At 39.6% G+C, this 20,000-nt stretch overlaps 3 protein-coding genes across 3 annotated transcripts in view; 2 read left to right on the top strand and 1 right to left on the bottom strand.

Moving 5' to 3' along the window:
* LOC134467602 (choline O-acetyltransferase-like) overlaps positions 1 to 1,817 on the top strand; it is a 24,088-nt gene extending 22,271 nt beyond the window's left edge. Inside the window, exon 15 of the mRNA XM_063221444.1 lies at positions 1,335 to 1,817. Coding sequence (XP_063077514.1) covers positions 1,335 to 1,817 — 483 coding nt within the window. The remainder of the gene's footprint in view (positions 1 to 1,334) is intronic.
* A 5,065-nt stretch (positions 1,818 to 6,882) lies between these two features.
* LOC134467601 (ladderlectin-like) lies at positions 6,883 to 9,631 on the bottom strand. The gene is made up of 5 exons (XM_063221443.1): positions 9,562 to 9,631; positions 8,323 to 8,426; positions 7,441 to 7,575; positions 7,138 to 7,249; positions 6,883 to 7,054 (listed from the first exon to the last, which is right to left on the bottom strand). Exons 1-5 carry the CDS (start codon positions 9,629 to 9,631, stop codon positions 6,987 to 6,989), a joined length of 489 nt encoding a protein of 162 aa, XP_063077513.1. The 3' UTR covers positions 6,883 to 6,986.
* Positions 9,632 to 15,937: 6,306 nt separating this feature from the next.
* On the top strand, positions 15,938 to 19,555 carry LOC134467600 (ladderlectin-like). The gene is made up of 6 exons (XM_063221442.1): positions 15,938 to 15,960; positions 17,984 to 18,066; positions 18,158 to 18,261; positions 18,380 to 18,514; positions 18,903 to 19,014; positions 19,249 to 19,555. Exons 1-6 carry the CDS (start codon positions 15,938 to 15,940, stop codon positions 19,314 to 19,316), a joined length of 525 nt encoding a protein of 174 aa, XP_063077512.1. The 3' UTR covers positions 19,317 to 19,555.
* The last annotated feature ends 445 nt before the right edge of the window (positions 19,556 to 20,000 follow it).

Genomic DNA, 20,000 nt, shown 5'->3' with positions numbered 1-20,000 from the left:
TGTGTACTGCTGGAGATCGAAAACAGATTTAAACACTACGAACAGCAGAACAGCAGAAGAGATCTGAACACTATTCTGTTATGCTGTAGATTCCATGTCCATGTTACAGAGGATGATTACCTTCGCCAAGACAAAGTCGGCGAAGGTTATGTTTTGACCGCTGTGTATTTATTCATTTATTTATTTATTTATTTGTGAATATGTTTGTTTGTTTGTATGTACTTCGTATAACTCAGTCAGAACTGAGCCGATTTTTATGAAATTTGGTGGGATGATTGGTCATGACCCAAGGAACAATCGATTAGTTTTTGGGAGTGATTGGGTCAAAGGTCAAAGGTCAAGGTCAAAATGTTTGTTTGTACTTCGTATAACTCAGTCAGAACTGAGCCGATTTCTATGAAATTTAGTGGGATGATTGGTCATGACCCAAGGAACAATCGATTACTTTTTGGGAGTGATTGGGTCAAAGGTCAAGGTCAAGGTCACGAAAAGGTCAAACTCAGAAAGAACTGAGCCAATTTTTATGAAATTTAGTGGGATGATTGGCCATGACCCAAGGAACAATCGATTAGTTTTTGGGAGTGATTGGGTCAAAGGTCAAAGGTCCAGGCCAAGGTCACGAAAAGGTCAAAAACGTAAATTGAGCCGATTTTTATGAAATTTAGTGGGATGATTAGTCATGGCTCAGGGAACAATCAATTACTTTTTGGGAGTGATTGGGTCAAAGGTCAAGGTCAAGGTCACGAAAAGGTCAAAACGTAAATTGAGCCGATTTTTATGACATTTAGTGGGATGATTGGTCATGACCCAAGGAACAACCGATTACTTTTTGGGAGTGATTGGGTCAAAGGTCAAGGTCAAGGTCACAAAAAGGTCAAAAACGTTTTTCTTTGCCAAGCACTATATGCCAGAAGAACGTGTGCATGCTGAATTGAATAAGAGGTCAAGACTGGGCCAAAAATGTAATATTACGATATTCCGGTCCGATTTCAATGAAACTAACAAAAAAAATTTGGAGAATGTTATGCCCCACATTTTGAAGATGGCCAGAAAAAAATAAGTGGCGTAGGCGAAGGTTTGCGCTCTACCGAGTGCCCATTCTAGTTTCGAACATGTAACACTCGGCATCATTGTATCACTCATTTTTTGATCGGTCTTCTTTCTCTTTTTTGTTTTCCTTTGTGTTTCTTTCTGTGATTCTTTTTTCTTTCTGTCTTTCATTACTTTTTGTTTGTTTCTATCTTTGTATGTCATTTTTTTTGTTCTTCCTTCCTTCTTTCCTTCCTCCCTGTCACTCTTCCTTCCTTCCTTCCTTCCCCACGCTACCTCGCCAGGTGCCCACCAACCTGGACATGTTCTGCTGCTACGGCCCCGTGGTCCCCAATGGCTATGGAGCCTGCTACAACCCCCAGGCCGAAAGCATCCTCTTCTGCGTCTCCAGCTTCCGCCAGAGCACGGAGACCAGCTCGCAGTTCTTCACGCGCGCCCTGGACAACAGCCTACGCGACATGGCCGCCCTGTGCAGCCGGTGCGCTGCCACCGTCGCCCCAGCAACGCCGACGAAAACAACAACATCAACCGCCACCAATGGCAACTCTGGCGTTAACAAGGCAACAGCAACAACGTCTACAACAACCACCAATGGCAGTGTTAGTGTCAACAAGGCTGCTGCTGTTGTCGCGGCGGCTAGGGTAGCTGCTACTGCTACCGCTGCTGCTGTTGCCAGCTTCTCGCCAGTCAGATCCACCAGTCAAACAAAGGCAGCAGCCCCGCCCAGGCCTATAAGGCCCCGCCCCCCAAAGGAGAGTAAGCCATAGCTACATTGAGGCCTTATAAGGCCCATTCATACCCTATGTGTGAGATACTTGTGGAGTGTTTCACCTGTCCTATCTGTTGATTGCATTTGTATTTTGACATGAAATTTGGGGGAGCTCATAGATGAAACAGATCAAAACAACAGGAAAAAAGTGCACCCCATGTAAAAGGCTGTTGGAAGTGCAAAGGCATCAACAGGTAATGGATGGCTAGAAACAGATACGTAACAAACAAACATAGGGTATGAATGGGCTGTTTGAGTGAGATGATGAAACTTATGTATGTATGAAACCAAAATTGGAATGGGAAAAAAAGAAAAAAAGGTGACCTGATCTGTTGAATTAAGTCTTAAGTCACACGTTAAAACACATTATTCGTTTTTTGGCTGCAAGCCAATTTAGGCAAGGAAACTTAAACATATCAAGCTGTATTTCTTTTTTTATGGCATAAAATATTACAAAATAGGAGAACAATAGGATGAGAAGATGCTAGGAATGAGCAAAAAGAACACTTTCAAATGCAAAGCTTTGGGTTGATAACAGCTGAAAATATATATTTTTAAAAATCCATGCTATGGTAAATTTGTGGCCCATTCTGGTAAAATAGATGTGGAAAGTCTCAATTGACTGTGAGTCATGGTTTAGAAAACATCCAAGGCACTCTTCTTCGTAGTTAAAAAGCTTTTAATTAAACCAAGCTAGTTCAATTCAGAACACTTCTAAACTGCCAACATGTTTTGGCCTGGGAAGGCCTACATCAGGACTTGAAAATTACTGTGAGTCATTCTGTTAGATAAGTTTTCTTTTTTACTTTATTTATTTTGGCTGATGACATAAACTCACATAGAAATAATTGTACTATTCTTATTTATATTATTTATTTTAAATTAATTTATATATATTTTGGAAACATTTGGACTAAAGGTAGCTAAGAAAAGCACTCTTTGATCTTCTCTGTGCTGAGAGGAATGAGAAAGTGCAGCAATGTAGCATTATGTACAGTGTTACTGTGTGCATTTGGCCTTAGTTTCATGCAGACCTGGTGCTGCTATTTTATGATATGCACTGTGTCGGACAACTTAAATGGATTATCTGTAGTTTGGCTGCTTTTTTGCAGGTTTGGGAAGAAAGACGACCTCTAGGAAGAAAGACGATCACATCAATTGGATATATTTTGAGAAAGTTTGATCATACCGTGTTAGTCATGTTAGGTGGGCTATAGCAAAACACACCATTTTAAAGCTGTTTTTCAATTCCAAACATCACCACACTTATCTCATATGCGGTCCCTAAACATAAACAGAAGTGTCCCAAGCTCTGCATGTCTTCAGAAAAGGTTGGTAGAATGTAATATGTGAAGCCAACTATGCTGTAAGGCAGCTGAGCTATGAGTCCATCTCGCTATCTAACCTTCTGTTTACTGTGAAGACTAAAACTGAACCCTTCAATTGGGTCCGTGGTACAACTGACAGTATCATCAACATTCCATAACTCAACACCCCTCAGTCAGCCTAAAGGCACAACAGCGTTTGGGGGACTCATAGCGAGATGGACTCATACCGAGATGGACTCATAGCTCCGCTGCCTTACAGCAAAGTTGGCTTCACAAATCTCATGCTACCAACCTTTTCTGAAGACATGAAGAGCTCGGATCACTTTGATTTGGGTTTAGGAACCCCTTTGTCCTGCGAGGTAAGTGTGGCAATGTTTGGGATTATGTAAGAGCTTTAAAATATTGTGTTTTGCGATATGCCCTCATCAAACGTATAGTATAGCACGGCTAATGTAGCTACATGCAAAACAGCCCAATATCCAACTCCAGATAATCCTTTTACTGTAAGCAAATTTGAATTCACTATGAAGATGTTATATGAGAGAATTATATGCATATGTCTTATATTAATTGATGATGTAAAGACAAATGTTATAATATGGATATATATTTATGAAAATAGATGTTTCATATATAATTGTTATCTTTGTATGTTTACTTAGATTCCAGCAAATGATCATATTTTCCTAATCAACAGGGAAAAAATGACTTGGCTGCTTTCTTGCCCATCATAGAAGAAAAAAATAATAGCAACAAATAGCTCTCCAGTTAAAGATGTGGAAGCTAATCAGAACCCTCTCTCTTGAAAACATTGTTGCTAATCATTTAGCAATGTAGTAGGTTGACAATGGGAAATTTCATTGCTACCAAGTAAGTTGCTAACCTGTAAGGTTGCTAGCTCATCACAGAAAAGATCTGGTAAAACATCCCAGGTCCATGCACTCAGTTGATTTGAAACAGTCTAAAAGAGTCTTCAATATTGACAAAATTACATGAAACAAAAGCAACATGACCAAACGTCAGCGTTTCAGTAAAATCAGTTGCTTGCATTGCAGGGTTTAATGTTTTGACGCTCGCTCTTTGTGCAAAGAAATTGATACATTATGAATTATGATGTACTATATATTATATGTGTATTAAATGTAAATGTGATGCCAAATGACATTTAAGAGATTTGGTGCCATGCTTCAAAGAGACACAAACAAAAAATACTCCGATATTTCAGAGCAGCGGGCAGAGCACTGCCTTTATTTAGCAGCCAAAGATGAGCATTTCTGAAGGGGCCATTTGCACTTTATTTACATGTAACTTATAACTATGGAGACTTTCCTGCTATCTGTGTTGTGCAGTATGACACCGATTAGTAATTATATAAAAAAGATTGCAAACATGGACGCTAAGGGGAACAAATAATCTGGAGAAAAAGAAAAACAGTAATAATAAAAAGTTTTTTTGCAATCATAGTTAGTTATATCTATGTAGCTGTTGTAACCGTCAAACCTTATCTCTTCTGAATGTAATACTGTAGATGTACTTAGACAATACCGAAGTAGCGCTCTGTCCTAGCGATAGCAATAGCAATCCAACAGTGTGAGTGGGTGTGCACATGTGTGTGTGTGTGTGTGTGTGTGTGTGTGTGTGTGTGTGTGTGTGTGTGTGTGTGTGTGTGTGTGTGTGTGTGTGTGTGTGTGTGTGTGTGTGCAAATGTGTACGTGCTGTTCAACTGTCATGAGTTATCATCAGGTGAAGTAAGTCTTGGTGTTAGTGCAATAATACTGACAAAACAGGTGTGAAAATGAAATATATATATCAGTAATTAAGAGAAAATAAAATACAGTATATGTTTATGTTCTTACATGGATGTGAAGCCTCTTAAAGAGGATATTTTTCCCGAATCTCTTTTGTCTGTACTGAACTGAATCCCTTTAAAAACTGATTAATCACACTCTCTCTCCCTCTGCCTCAGCCTCTGCCCCCCTTCTCTGTCTGTCTCTGTCTCTGTCTCTGTCTCTCTCTCTCTCACACACACACACACACACACACACACACACACACACACACACACACACACACACACACACACACACACACACACACACACACACACGCACACACTTACAAGTATTGATGTATTGTGCCTCCTTAAATATATTATTTGTCTTTTTATGTGATGTCAGTTTAGGCTAATGTGTTGTAGCTATAATACAGTATGTGTTCAAAGCTTTTCTACATTCTGTTGCATCACTGTTAGGAAAGTGAAATATGGGAGAATGTAATATTTGTCAACTTGCTCTGAATCTATATCAGTTGTATGGATTTCAAATTTCCATGTGTATGTTTGTTGATGGCACTTAACAATTATTTATAATTGGTTAAATAATATAATATCCATTCAAATGTGAATTTATTCTTGCAGTATAGTGCACTTGACCTGATGTTCTAAAAATTATTAATTGATTTATTTTTCTATTATAGAATATGGATTGTATTTATTTTGCTCTGAAAATGGCCACTGCCATCATATATATATATAAAGAGTTGCAAATTTCACATAATTATGAATATTGTGCCACTGATGCCAAAAGATCTAAAAAATAAAAGAGAGGAGAGAATGCAATGCTGAAACGTTTGAAGCTTGTTTCATTTCACAAATCTTGAAAACAGGAAGTACTGTTAAGGCTGGAATATTCTTTGGGCAGAGTGGCTAAGGTGGTGCTGTGGTTCAGCAAGATAAATACTATGTGTGGGCTGACCATGGGGACCTAGGTTGGCATTTGGCTTGGGTAATTTCCCAACCTTAACCCATCTGTCCCTCCCACTGACTTCCTGTCTCTCCTTACACCGTCCTGTCATAATAGAGGCCTCCAGAGATACTTTTAAAAAGGAAAAAAGGCTGGAATATAATTGCTATGTGATCTTGTGTTAGCATACATCTGTGCGCGAAGCAAATGCTCATACTTAATGCAGATCTATACAGAGCACAACACACAATATTAAAGGTGTCATAGGGGTAGACTTAATTTAGCTATTCAGTCTTAAAATTTCAAAACACACAGCGTATTTCAGAATGCCTTCATTTGATGTGGATACTTTCAGCATGACCTGCATATGCACTCACGCTTTACTCAGTGGTGTAGTCTACTTTTTTATGGTGGGTATACTGTATATTTGAGCTTTTTGTGAAGTGGGTATACTCTATATATTTGTGCTATTCAAATCAAGGGATCAATACATTTTCAGTGGGTATACTGAAATCCCAGACATTTAGAAGTGGGTATACTCCGTATACCTGCGTTCTACGTAGACTACACCACTGGCTTTACTTCCCCTCATACATCTTACAAGCAGACGCCATGTGTCCACAAATCACGCAGAAAACCAATATCATGTTAGTTTGTTGTTTAATAAGGAAATTCTTACAATAAATAGGCAGAATTCAGAAATTATGGCAATCCAAATTATATCCCAAACGCATTTGTTTTGTCAGTTGATAGTTTCTCAAAACATCAGGTATAGGATTAACAATGAGATGACCTACTTTGAGTGGGCAGATGAAATGTATGCAAGAAGGTCCATGTTAATCTAATCTGGATTAGGTAAAACAAGTTTGTCATGTCCTCTTCTTAAAAAAATAATAACAAAAAAAGTCTGACACCTAGTGAGGCTCCACAAGTGAGAAAATGTGTGTAAGCAATTGAAATTGCAACTAGTTCAGAAAGCTCACTACAGTACTTCAAAAAACTACTATAAAAAATGTGGCAAGTGCATTTTCACTTTCTTCAGTCAGGACTTGACCTCTGGCCTTATGTCTTATTTTTCTTGGTAGCTCCCCTTCAAACTCACAGAGCCATGGAACATACAGATGGGAGGACCACTTTACATGGGCCATCATTCCAGCGCAGTGAACCTGAATTTAGAAAATAAAACTGATCATCTTTAATATATATAACACATACTTGTTAAACAAGATAAAGAAAACAATATTCTTACCTCCATAATTTATTTCCAGACAGTGCTCAGCTCCACCAGCATTATCAGGCTGTCCAGTGCTCCAGTGAGTGTAATCAAATCTGGAGCCATCGCTCCACAGCCACAGACCCTCCTGTCACAAACAGACAAAAATAACTCAGTCAAAACAGTAAACACATACTGTATTTTCCACAAAGCATGTACAGTTTACAAAGACTTGCGTGATCATAAGGTCTTGTTACAGGTATGACAAGTTTGGAAATACTGTACTAGACATTTTGACACTCTTTTGTACTTCAGCAGTAAAATGTAGTATACTTTTACCTGAGCAGCATCGCATCCTCCGATCCAGGTGTGTGGGGTATCATGAGTGTGCGTGCGGACAAGGTCCTGGACGAAGTAGTACTCATCCATGTTGTGTACCGAAGCCAGGTTCCCTCCCATCATCACACAGTAGCGCTACAAGGACAAGTTTTTACTTGGTTTATGCAAGGCAATCTTGTGGGTGTACTCAAGACAGCATGTGTTTTGATGGAAGCAACACACTGACTGTAGTCACAAAAGAAAAACTACTAAGGCATGCACAATAGCCATCATCAAATCGGCCTCATCATTTCCCAAATCCTCACATAACAATGAACATGTAGTTACGGTATTATTTAATGCTTACAATTTGATTATTGACATATACAGTCAATCCAACTATGAATTAGCCTGACCCTCGTAAAGAAATCCAGCTTACTAACACTACACGAGACTCTTCTCACAGACACATGAACAAAGTGGACACTACAGGTCAAAAGTTTGGGTCACCTCAATTCAACATTTAGCATTATTCAAAACTATGCACCGAATAGATCAAAATGTATCCTTAACTTTTGACTAATCAAAGTGTAGACTTTGTTAGGTGTATAGGTTGTGGTTCTACACTGCTTTACTCTTTTGATGCTGTCCAGAATATGCCACAATGCCGCCACCTCCACAATAAGCTCTCTGAGTCCAGTTCCCCAATTGGCTATGTCCAGTTTAACCAATTTGATGGGTAATTACTCCTTGTTTTCTTCTTTGGCTGTTCAGTACTTACCTTTGTACCATTGCAAGCATTTTAATAGATGTCAACAACATGAATTGAAAAAAACTGGAAAAGTAAGGGTGACCTCAAACTTTTGAACGATAGTGTATTTTGGGCAAGAGAACTTACAGTACCTCAGACTCTGCCCAAGTTCTTTTTGTGGAGACGAACTTAAAGCAACGATTGTCATACCGAAGCCATCCCCACGGGCAAGACTGCAAAGCGCTCCTTGCTAATCCTGGGTATTACAGTGAAGAAGGTGATGGCAATTATAACTAATGAACGTACAAATATAGGCCTATGTATATGGAAAAGTATTTAAATCCTAATTATGGCTGTACTTACCAAAAGAGTGCACTTCAGCTTCTTGCTTTAAGACATCTATTTATAATGAAAATGATGAATGAAATTTCAAGGGCACAAAAGCAATAATCAAGTGACTGAACAATTACTTGGTAAATAAATCATTCAAGTACTCAATTAGGTTAATGCCAGTTGAGTTTTTGATGCAGGTTTTAACTGAAGTGGCCACACTCGTGTGCACTCCACAGCAGGCCTATCACAACAAGGCAAGCAATCTAGGCAACTGCTTGGGGCCCCAGCTGGGGGTGGTAATGGCTGGTTGTGTACTTGTATTCAAATGACATCAATGACAACTTTGTAACTGTGGCCGAGCATCTGTAAATTTAATGACCAAAGAGTGCAATGATAATGCTATCGAAATCTATCTCAAGGGGGTCCCTTCCAGAGGTGGAAGAAGTACTGAGGTTGTTTACTTAAGTAAAAGTAGAAGTACCCTGCAAAAAAAATAGTGAAAGTAAAAGTTGTACACCAAAAATGTACTTAAGTAAAAGTCATAAGTACTAACTTTTAAATGTACTTTTTGAGTACAAAAGTACAAGTATGTCTGCCTACTTGATCTAATAGGAGAAAGTTTCTGCAACGGTTTTCGGTTTTATTTGAACATGACTATGGAGTCCTGTTAATGTTTTTTTAAAGTATCTTTTCTGTCTGGGTGTCAGTTTGAAAGAGGGACTTGGTCCCACCTCCATGCCCGCAGCTGAGGTTACTCAAATATCCACGAAACACAACAGGAAAACCTAGGATAATTGTAACTAGTAAATAAGTCCTCTTCTAGAAATGTAAGGAGTAGAAAGTACAAGTAGGCCTAATTGTCAAAAAATGTTGGCCTAATTGAGTAAAATTAAAAGTCTGCATTTTTATTTTTACTCAAGTAAGTACAAATTCCAGAAAAAAATTCTTGAGTACAGTAACGAAGTAAAAATACTTATAGTTACGTTCCCCCTCTGGTCCCTTCCCAATTGTTTGAAGAGAAGAATTGGGCCCCAAGTCCCTCTTTGCCTATTATATACCTTGAAACGGTGCTGCTCCACAGCCAATGAGGAGAGCAGAGAGGAGAATGAAGCTGATTTTGCTGATCATGCTGTTGGCCAAGTATACATAAATACAAACACAAAAACAAATACAGATGAATGAGGAAATAATTCCATTACCACTTTGCGCTATGACATCTGCAATGTTACTAACAAACTGACAAACAAATAAAAAATGTGAAAGGCGCTGTATTTAGTTGAGAAAATGATGGTATATTTTGCTTGGCTATTATGGTATGGTATTTGTGGTATTATTATTTTTTTGTCGTCAAAGCATGCCTAAGAGCAGCCTTTAAAACAGATACAGATTAAAAAAAGCATCACCTTTATTTTTCTGAAACAATTTTTAACGTAGGCCTACATACCTGGCAGTGTTTTTCTGAGTCTTGTAGAGCCTCCGCTTTCAGTTAACCTATACGTTCTGGAGCTGAGAAAAGTTCTTTCCTTTTATATTGTCTGGTGAAGGTTAATTTTTAAACTAGTATGTAAAAGAAAGTGGCAGTATGCATAATTCCTACACATTATTGCCAGTGTTCAATAGGTCAGTCGGCTTCAGGACCAGACCAGTCCTTTGGCCCTCATGATAGTGGTAGACGTGTGAGAACGTGCCATTCAGATGGAGCTACTGAACCTCTGCATCAATTACAAATTTACAGTACAGGGTGTTAATAATTTACGGCCATATCAACTCACCGGTTTCTTGCAAGGAAATCAATACGAAGTGAAAACATTTCACCCAGTTGTCTGGCAATAAAGATATTCTTGTTCCTTTATACAGAGCATAATTGGTGACATAACGTTGCCTTTTTTAGACTAAAGCAACATTGTTTACTGCTTAGGCCTTTTTATGTTGATGCACATACTGTACAGTATATCAATATTGGAAAATGTGTGTATTGCATACAATGTCATGACAACAGGAGATTGTTAGATTGCTGAATGGACCTGACCAGCGGTGTAGTTTACTTTTTTGAAGTGGGTATACTGTATATTCAAGCATTTTTTGAAGTGGGTATACTGTATATATTTATGCTATTCTAAACAATGGATCAATCCATTTTAAGTGGGTATACTGAAGCCCCTAAAATTTAGAAGTGGGTATACTGTGTACCTGCATTCTACGTACACTACACCACTGGACCTGACCCAAGGTCGGGGGGCCACAACTCCCCAGAGACAGAATAAAATGAATCCCCCCATTCTCTCTGTGCTTTAGTCATCCAATACAGACACTACATGTAGTGCCATAATAACAGCAGGCTATATCGTCATATTATTATAGCATGACAACTGATGTGAAAAAAGTACATTAAATTTGTGTCCTTCAGATTACATGATTATACTAGTTATATACACTGTATTTTACTAGCTCACTGTCACATAATACTGTATTAATGCATACAATTGAAGAGCTTCTCTTGGTAAAATTGTTAACTTCAGTGTCAGTACTTTGACCTTCATGATGTGAAAACGTGCCATGTCAAGTCTTCGTCAATCGTATCCTTTGAACTTCAGCTTCATTGATAAGGTTCCTGACTTGGTTTCTTGTAAGAAAACATTTCCGCCAGTTGTCTGGTTAAACACATGTCTGTGTTACATGATATTATCCAGTCAGTGATAACTTTCCATTACATCATAGCAAACATTTACGTATGTACTACTGTGCCCTCATAATGTGCATTGTCTTCACATATTAGCATAGGGTATATTCATCACCCACACAAATATTATCTTTTGCTGGCTCTATTTTCATACTCCCCCACCCATACTCCTCTGGAGGAGGAAAGCCTCTCAGGTGAGTGGCATGCAGTTAGCTTAGCTAGGACATGGTTTTGCGATGACTGAAACATAGCTTACACGCACACTTAGTACCAATGTGCAGTCTCCTGCAAGATAGCTGCATTGATGGGCTACAAACATTAGCCTGGGCGAAAAGCCGGCTGTTGACTCCGTCAATCAGTCTGGCAAAAGCCATGAGGAATCCGTCTCCGTGGAGGGTGGTAGATGGTCTGATCTTACTCTATCATTTAAATTAATTGGAGTTCCAAACTCAAATTAAAACCCTTATTGTGATTTGTTAGCATGTCTGTTACGATATAGGGTCGCAAAAGCATACAAATAACAAATCGAAAGTATGAATATAGTTACCTTAACCAATCAGTAACGAAGCTCGCGGGTGAGTTCTGTGTCATCACTCTCAACTGTTTGCTGATTGGCTAAACACAGAGAGAACCGAGCTTGAGGCTTTTGCCAGACGATGTGCGGTGCCAAAATCTTTCAAGAAATGAATGAAGCAAATTCAACATTTGTTGATGGCAAATCTTCTTTCCCTTTTTTTGGATGATGTCGGGTGTGTACAAAGCCTTGTGCCTATACAGCCCAAAAGATCCACAGGTGAAAATGTGTCACTTAGTCTGTTACGTCACCTCTTAATGCAGATGGCGTCACCAGTGGGTCTATTCACTATGTGCTGAAAATACTCAACTACTACACCATAACAACATTGCTATGACAGTACCGATAGCCAGATAGCTTAATTACAGACCTGTTTAATTGTTTAAACGTGTTATTATAAGACAATGTTGCAGGTATAGTCTATGTTAGCTTGCTAGTTTTGAAATGCTTCATGGACCCTCTTGACCCATCTCGTGGTCCGCAAACCACACTTTGAGAACCACTTCGATAGCTAGCACCGCTTGACCACCACACCAGCCATGCTCTGTCTGTGATGTCATTTCCCATTCATCATCACGCCTGACTCTCCTGTCCTTGACTCTGTGTCTACTGTTCTATTTTGTCTCTTTTTCCCTTTTTCCTCTTTATGGCTCCTCTTCTCTTCGCTCTCTTTTCTTTATTCTTCCCCCACTGCTCTTTTCTACAGTGTTCTGTTTTGTTTTCTCCTCTCCTCTCTCTCTTCTTGCCTTTCAACTATCTTGTGTTGTCCTTTTTTCCTTACTCTTCCCTCCTGCCCTACTTCCGTCAACCCTGTCCTTTCCCTCCTCCTCTACCATATCCTCCCTTCTCTTCACCTCTCCTCTGCTTTTATGTCTCATTGTTTTTGACTATGTAGCTACTATCCAAAAAAGGAGAATGAAGGAAGCACAGGACTTATTAATATTCATATTAACTCTTTTTTTAAATATTTAGTCTGCATCTTCAGTTAGTCCATATAAGAAGGACATTATTTAAATGTTATACATAGCAATGTGTCCAGTCAGCGAAATAATTCCTTCCAGCACAACAACTCAACAAGCACAGATTGCACATTAGTGATCTAAAATAGTTGGGAGGAGGTGCTGGCTGTTGCAACATCTGTCTCCTGTTGCTATCATATGCTACTTGTCCTCATTGTTTCCTTGTAGGTTGTTGTAAAATCAGGGCAAAATCCTCAATGGGTGACTAATTGATTAGATAAATAAACCCATATACAATAAGGGGCTGGGGCTGTCGGTAAGCAGGCAAAGAGTTATACTGTAAAGTCAGCCTGAAAACCAGTCATACGGACCGAACAACCGAGACAGATGGAGACAGGCAGATGAATATAATTAATTTGGGATCTACTGTATGAAGTGGATAGATAGATAGATAGATAGATAGACAGACAGACAGACAGACAGACAGACAGACAGACACTTAATAGATGCTGCCAACGCTGTATTCCTGCTTAATAAGCACTGTTAATAATATATTTCTGGAAATAGGCTCATTTCTATCCTTGAGTAAAATAATCCTTGAGTTTTACCTTTCTCCTGCACTTCCAACTTCCATCCAAACGCAAACTCTACCTTCAAGCTAACATACGTATAACATGGAAGTGTACCTGCTAGTTGCTCATATGATTCAATCATAACTGCTAGCATGGAAATAATATCACCCAAGGAAGAACAGGAGAAAGGTAAACTCAATTATTTAACTCAAGGGCAAAATGAACACATTATCAAGAAATGGTGGACTGTTCCTTTAATAAGTGCTGGTAATGATGCTTCTTCCGTGTTGTTAATGGTGTAATCATGCTTAATAAGTGCTGAAGTCACTCCAGATCTCATTGATTTGAGGCTTGATTTGACTGAACACAGGATTTCCCCTCTCCTGCTTCGCTCCTGCAGTTCTCAAGCCTTCTCTAAAGTGCACTCCAATTACCCCCAGTCTTTGGGATGTGTTGCGATGGAGACAGACAGCGCCGTAATAGGCCATTTCTAGCTAGATTGGTTCAAAATTGGAAGAGGCACGTGGGGGGGGAAATGTCTTTTTTTGGTCATTCGGAGAGTTTCAAGGGAAACACTTGACTAATGGGGAGCCAGTGGCGGCCCAATTAGAAGCCCAAGGCTCTGTTAAAATGTTGCCGGAACTGTTCTCTCTCGAAACTCGGAGACGTCTCTCTTCCCCCTCTTCAGAAATGCCAACAGGATTATTACGGAGCAACCAGAGAAAGAGAGAGAGAGAGAAAGAGAGAGAGAGAGAGAGAGAGAGAGAGAGAGAGAGAGAGAGAGAGAGAGAGAGAGAGAGAGAGAGAGAGAGAGAGAGAGAGAGAGAGAGGTATTGTAATGTGGCCACATTCTGGTTTCCACTTTAATTGATACACTTTGAGGCCCACAGACAGAAACACGGCCTTGATATTTAAGACTTAAAATAATAGTAAAATAAAGTGGTCAATGTCAGATTTCTTTCAGCCATGAACACACACACACACACACACACACATACACACACACACACACACACACACACACACACACACACACACACACACACACACACACACACACACACACACACACACACACACACACACACACACACAAATATATAATCTTTTAATAATAGACTTTTTGTTCTTTTTTGCTCTAAGACTACTGCAACAGCTCACTACAGTACCTGCATCCGTCTGAAAAAAAAAAAACCTCACAAATGTGAGGTGTTCGGCCTTTAGCGTTGCTCCGTCTGTCTCGTTAATTACAAACATACCTGCACCAATTAGTGTGAGTGTGCATTATTTTGCAGTATTTGCATACTGTCACTGTCACCTGACTGATGCGACAGTATTAATGTAACGGTGTGGTAATTGGCCATTACACAGACAAATGCTTTTGGGCTATCGTCATACGTCAGCGTTTGTTTACATGTCACGCCTGTGCTGATGAGGCATTGTGGTAGCGCGTGGCTACGGTGTGTGTTATTTATTCCATGGATGGGGCATATATTCATACTATTTACTGCTTTTGAGCACATTATTAGGTCATAATGATAATAAACTGCTGGATATTGGGTATCCAAGAATATGCATTCTTTGCTATTATATGACAAGGTCACTTTCACAAGCGTTTTGCATCTATTTCGGACTACCTACAGACCGATACAGATATGCCTGTCTAGAGATGTGTTTTTGTTTTTAAACCTCTCAAAAATATGTACTTTTTAGTAGTTTACTTCCAGACTTTATACAGCCCATTCATAAAGGTTATATCTTTTTGATTTCAATCCCCTAACCACCCCCCCCCCCCCACACACACACACACACACACATGCATGCACGCACGCACACACACACACACACACACACACACACACACACACACACACACACACACACACACACACACACACACACACACACACACACACACACACACAAACATTCATGCTATTGTTTATAGCATGAACATGGCGAAATAAAGTCCCATGGGCAATGTCAATAAGAGGATGCATCAAGTGCTACACTGTGCATATACAATATTGGTCCACACACACAGACACAGACACAGACACACACACACACACACACACACACACACACACACACACACACACACACACACACACACACACACACACACACACACACACACACACACACACACACACTATAGATATGAGACATGGGTTTATGAATCAGAGAATGCATATTGTGCACTGAAGACTGAGCCATCCCTATATTGTGCGATACTGTGCACAGCGGTGAGCTGATTTGCTGTCTGTGAGAATGTGACACTATTTTAATGGAGCGTCACATTTTAAAAAGAGCTTTTTAGTTCTGCCTGGGTGACCAAGAGTTCCACAGGAGGCTGGGGACGGTCTCTGTAGACCATTGCATGTCTCTGGAAAAAGATAAATCAACATCTGTTTGACAAACGTCACGCAAGATAATTCCGTGTTTGTTTGTTTATTTATTTATTTATCTATTTATTTTTTGTTTGTCATTGGAATGGTTGCCTGGCACTGTGGGTATCTATGATAAAATATACATGTTTAGATATATAAATATATAAATGCATACATGTGTGATGGAGGTGTTCCTGCACAGTTCGTCCCCCTCGGGGCGTGAGCCTGCCACCTCGTCAACTACATCGGTTCGGCAATGGGAGTCACAGTACAAACGCGGTAAGCTAAAGGGCCGGTGCGATGGCCCAACGCTACCGCACTGTATTGAGGCTTCGGGAGGGAGGTGTACTAACATTCCACGCCGAACTCTACTAGTTGACCTCCGTAACTCTTTCCCCCCTAAACCTCACTCCCATCCGGGCCACGGCACCATTGTGACGGAAGTGTTCCTGCGCAGTTTATCCCCCTCGGGGCGCGAACTTGCCACGTCGTCAACTACATCGGTACGCCAATGGGAGTCACAGTACAAGCTCGCTGAGCTAAAGGGCCGGTTTGATAGCCCAACGCTACCGCGCTGAGGATTCAGGAGGGAGGTGTACTTACCACTGCCTGCCTCCCACCATGGTAGTGAGCAACGCACCAACCAATAAGTCACTTTGGATAAAAGCATCAGCTACGTGTACAGTAATGTAATGTAATTGTTGCCTACCTGAATGACAGGTTAGGGAAACACTGACTCTCGTGTGGTATGAATAGACAAGACACACACATTGTTAAGATGTTCATTTCACAGGAAGAGCTTTTCTTCTCCAACATTAGTATTTAATAACACTTAGTGACTTAGTGACTCATCCCTGTTGTCCTATTTTGAGTAGCCGGAGGGATAGGTGTGTGTCAGTCACTGCACACACACACGCGCACACACACACACACACACACACACACACACACACACACACACACACACACACACACACACACACACACACACACACACACACACACACACACACACACACACACACACACACACACACACAGGGATCAGGTAAACCTGTGCACATGGCTCATGCCATTGAAGGACTATTCAATATGCAAGCTCTTGCTGCTTCGTCATGAAAATAGTTTTCAGTGTGAAAAGGAATAGAAGTGATCCCCCCCCCCCCTGCCATGGGCAGTGTTGTCCATACGATATATGGTACAGGTGTCTTAGTGCATGGTGCCACAGCACCCTCGGCCTGGTATATTCACACGATATCTGTTTCAAAGGATGCATCATTCAAATATAGGCTATGCATGTGTCATCTGTTAATGCCTATGTATTTAGTCCAAACTTTTTATTGCAGATTTGATGTGTGATGATGGTAATTGTATCTATTGACTTGTATGTGTGTTGATGATAATTGCATCTGTCTACTGTATGTTGAAACTGTCAGTCTACATCTGCCATATAGCCTACCTAACCCATATCTAACCCTAACCCTAACCTTAATCTTAACCCTAAATTATGTAACAAGAATATCCTTATTGCCAGACGACTGGGTGAAATGTTTCCATTTCCTTACGAGAAGAGTCCATTAATGATATATCACAGTAAATCATTAACACACATTCCTGTAATATTATCAATGAGGAAGAGGTTCAGGGGCTCCGACTGTGAGATTTGATAGGGCACTATGTGGTTCAAAGGACGTGTCCTGAAGCCAACTATTACCTTAATGGACACTGACAGCAATGTATTAAGAACAATGCACTTTGTGTCTTTTTTCCCTTCAGCTTAAACATTAACTTACTATTACACCGAGTATAAAAGAGTCTTTCTGAAAACGTTTCTCAGTACCAGAACGTAAATGTTTCACATCATCTCACATCATCACAACACTATAAGGTATAGCTTTTTAATTAAGTACTATGTCATCAAGACATATATATGCTGAGATTGGCATGTTCAATGTTTTTGATCTGTAACTGTTCTACAGGCTTTTCTTAGACATGCTTTTTCTAAATTTTACATTTCACTGTCATACAAACATACCGTAAGAAATGCACTGCAACTTTTCAAAAATGTTTCTTTAACTTTATTCGATGTGCATGGATTGAATGAATGAATACACTGATACATGGATGTGTCTGTGTCTAATTGGTTCAACAGCATGATTGGCCAAGCCAGCTTTATTTTCCTCTCTGCCCTCGTCATTGGCTGTGGAGCAGACATCACCAATGGTGTGTACAAAGACAATATTTAATTGATTGAGTAATTGAATGACTGATTAACCTAATGATTCAGTCACTGATTGTTGAGTTCTTTCCCTTGCGACTTAATATGCCTTTGTACTGTATTGAAAACAGATGTATTTGAACAAGAAGTTGAAGTTCACTCTTTTGGTGAGTACAGAGTCATTAATGAAATCACTTTGTTTTAAAAGTGTTGCTTTGCCTATAGTTCTGACTGTTACTGTTGTTTTTTAATCCTCAGGGTTAGCAAGGACTGCTTTGGAGTCCTGCCCATGGGGATGGCAACGTTATGAGAGACGTTGCTTTAAGTTCGTCTCCACGACAAGAACTTGGGCTGAGGCTGAGGTGTGTAGGCCTACTGATGCACAGTAGACACTCCTTTATCCACCTTCTTAACACACCCATTTAATCTGCCTGAGTAATCATTGCTTTCAGTATTCTAAATACAATTCTGTGCTTTTAGCGATACTGTGTTATGATGGGAGGAAACCTGGCATCCGTGCATAGCAGAAATGAGTACTACTTTGTTCAGGACCTGGTACGCAAGAACACTCAAAGCACACCTGTCACCTGGATCGGAGGGTGTGATGCTGCTCAGGTACATACTGTAAAAATGTAAAAAGTCAAGGTGACACTTGGAAGGTGGATGTAGACGTTAGACATTACGTATTACTGATGTAGACGCTAGACGTTACTGAGTATTGTCCATGACTTGAAGGATTTTGACCTTTGGACTGTCATAGGTACACTTTTTTATTGAGACCAGTTCCCACCACATAGTACATCCATCAAATTACTGGCTTAATACCAAGACAAAATATGAACAGGCGTTGGAGTCATACTTTTTTCCTACGTGTCCTATGTTAAAGAAATTCATTTAACTAAAGGACAGTACAATAAATTGTTGCATTGTATTGTTGATTAGTTTTGATGTAAAACAACACATCCGGTTTGTAGGTAGTAATAAATATATACTTTTTTCCCAGGAGGGTCTGTGGCTGTGGAGTGATGGATCCAGGTTTGACTACTCTCACTGGAATACTGCAGAGCCCAATAATCTTGAAAAAATTGAGCATTGCCTGCATTTTAACTGGGGAGGTACAGTCCACACAATATAATTTATTGTCCCAAAATCCTATACATCTCTTGGAATGTATTTTGTACTTACAGTAGTTCTAATTGATGATTGTACCGTACATACCATACAAGGAGAAAAGTAGCATTACATCTTAAGGCTGTGGCATACTGTACAGTAGAAATTGCATCCAGGCCTACATGAACTATAGCACATTGAATTAAGCCATTGTACTAAAAATGTTTTTTTTCCCATAGGGCCACTTGGCTGGAATGATATCCCATGTAACAGATTATACCCGTCTGTGTGTTCCATGCATCTGTGAGGCAATGGAAGAATTCACAGAAAGTCGGCATTGGCAGGTGTATACTGTAGATCAATGTAAACATATGCTCACAACTTTTTCAGAAAGACCTGCCATGGTTGATTTTACGTGACTATCATGATGGATATGAACTTCCTGGCATGATTGCCATTTTGAAACTTTAAAATAGTGTTGTACAGGCTATATGAATACTTTGTAACCCATTGTTATTAATACTATGATGTTTTTAGATATATTTTTATAGTCATAAGGAAAAGTATGGGTTCATGAAAAGTTGAAGAATTCTGTTGATTTAAGGTTAAAAAAGGTAGGCTAAATATACATAATAAATGAAAAAGGTATATATTAGGCTATATGATAAATATTATATACATATTGTTGCTCTATCCAACCATTTGTATATGTACTGCACCAATAAACAACCCCAAAAACAATGATTTTTATGAAGTTTGTGCTTCTTTGAGTATTTCTTACAGGTAGCTGCTGAGCTGGCATAGCCTAATACTGTATGTGCAGAGGAAGGTATATTAAATACGTATGTGTATATCTACTAACAACTCTACAGTATTGAAGAACATCATCAAGCATTAGTTGATCTCATGACATCAAAATTCTTTATGAACTTGTCCTTAAACCTATATATAGCCTATAACTTGTTAAAATTACAACATAGCTCCTTCAACT

Source organism: Engraulis encrasicolus, chromosome 17 (genome assembly GCF_034702125.1).
Source record: "Engraulis encrasicolus isolate BLACKSEA-1 chromosome 17, IST_EnEncr_1.0, whole genome shotgun sequence".
Lineage (NCBI taxonomy): Eukaryota > Metazoa > Chordata > Actinopteri > Clupeiformes > Engraulidae > Engraulis > Engraulis encrasicolus.
Note: the sequence above shows the minus strand (reverse complement) of the source record. Positions and strands in the feature narration are given on the sequence as shown.

Excerpts from the sequence above, each read along its gene's own strand:
- LOC134467601 (XM_063221443.1), bottom strand. The coding sequence starts at position 9,631 with ATGATCAGCAAAATCAGCTTCATTCTCCTCTCTGCTCTCCTCATTGGC. Across the intron at positions 7,576-8,322 it reads GAACTTGGGCAGAGTCTGAG|CGCTACTGTGTGATGATGGG; the intron begins GTACTGTAAGTT and ends TTGTCCTTGTAG. Across the intron at positions 7,055-7,137 it reads TCTGGAAATAAATTATGGAG|GTTCACTGCGCTGGAATGAT; the intron begins GTAAGAATATTG and ends TTCTAAATTCAG.
- LOC134467600 (XM_063221442.1), top strand. The coding sequence starts at position 15,938 with ATGGGAGTCACAGTACAAACGCG. Across the intron at positions 18,067-18,157 it reads AGTTGAAGTTCACTCTTTTG|GGTTAGCAAGGACTGCTTTG; the intron begins GTGAGTACAGAG and ends TTTAATCCTCAG. Across the intron at positions 18,515-18,902 it reads GAGGGTGTGATGCTGCTCAG|GAGGGTCTGTGGCTGTGGAG; the intron begins GTACATACTGTA and ends CTTTTTTCCCAG.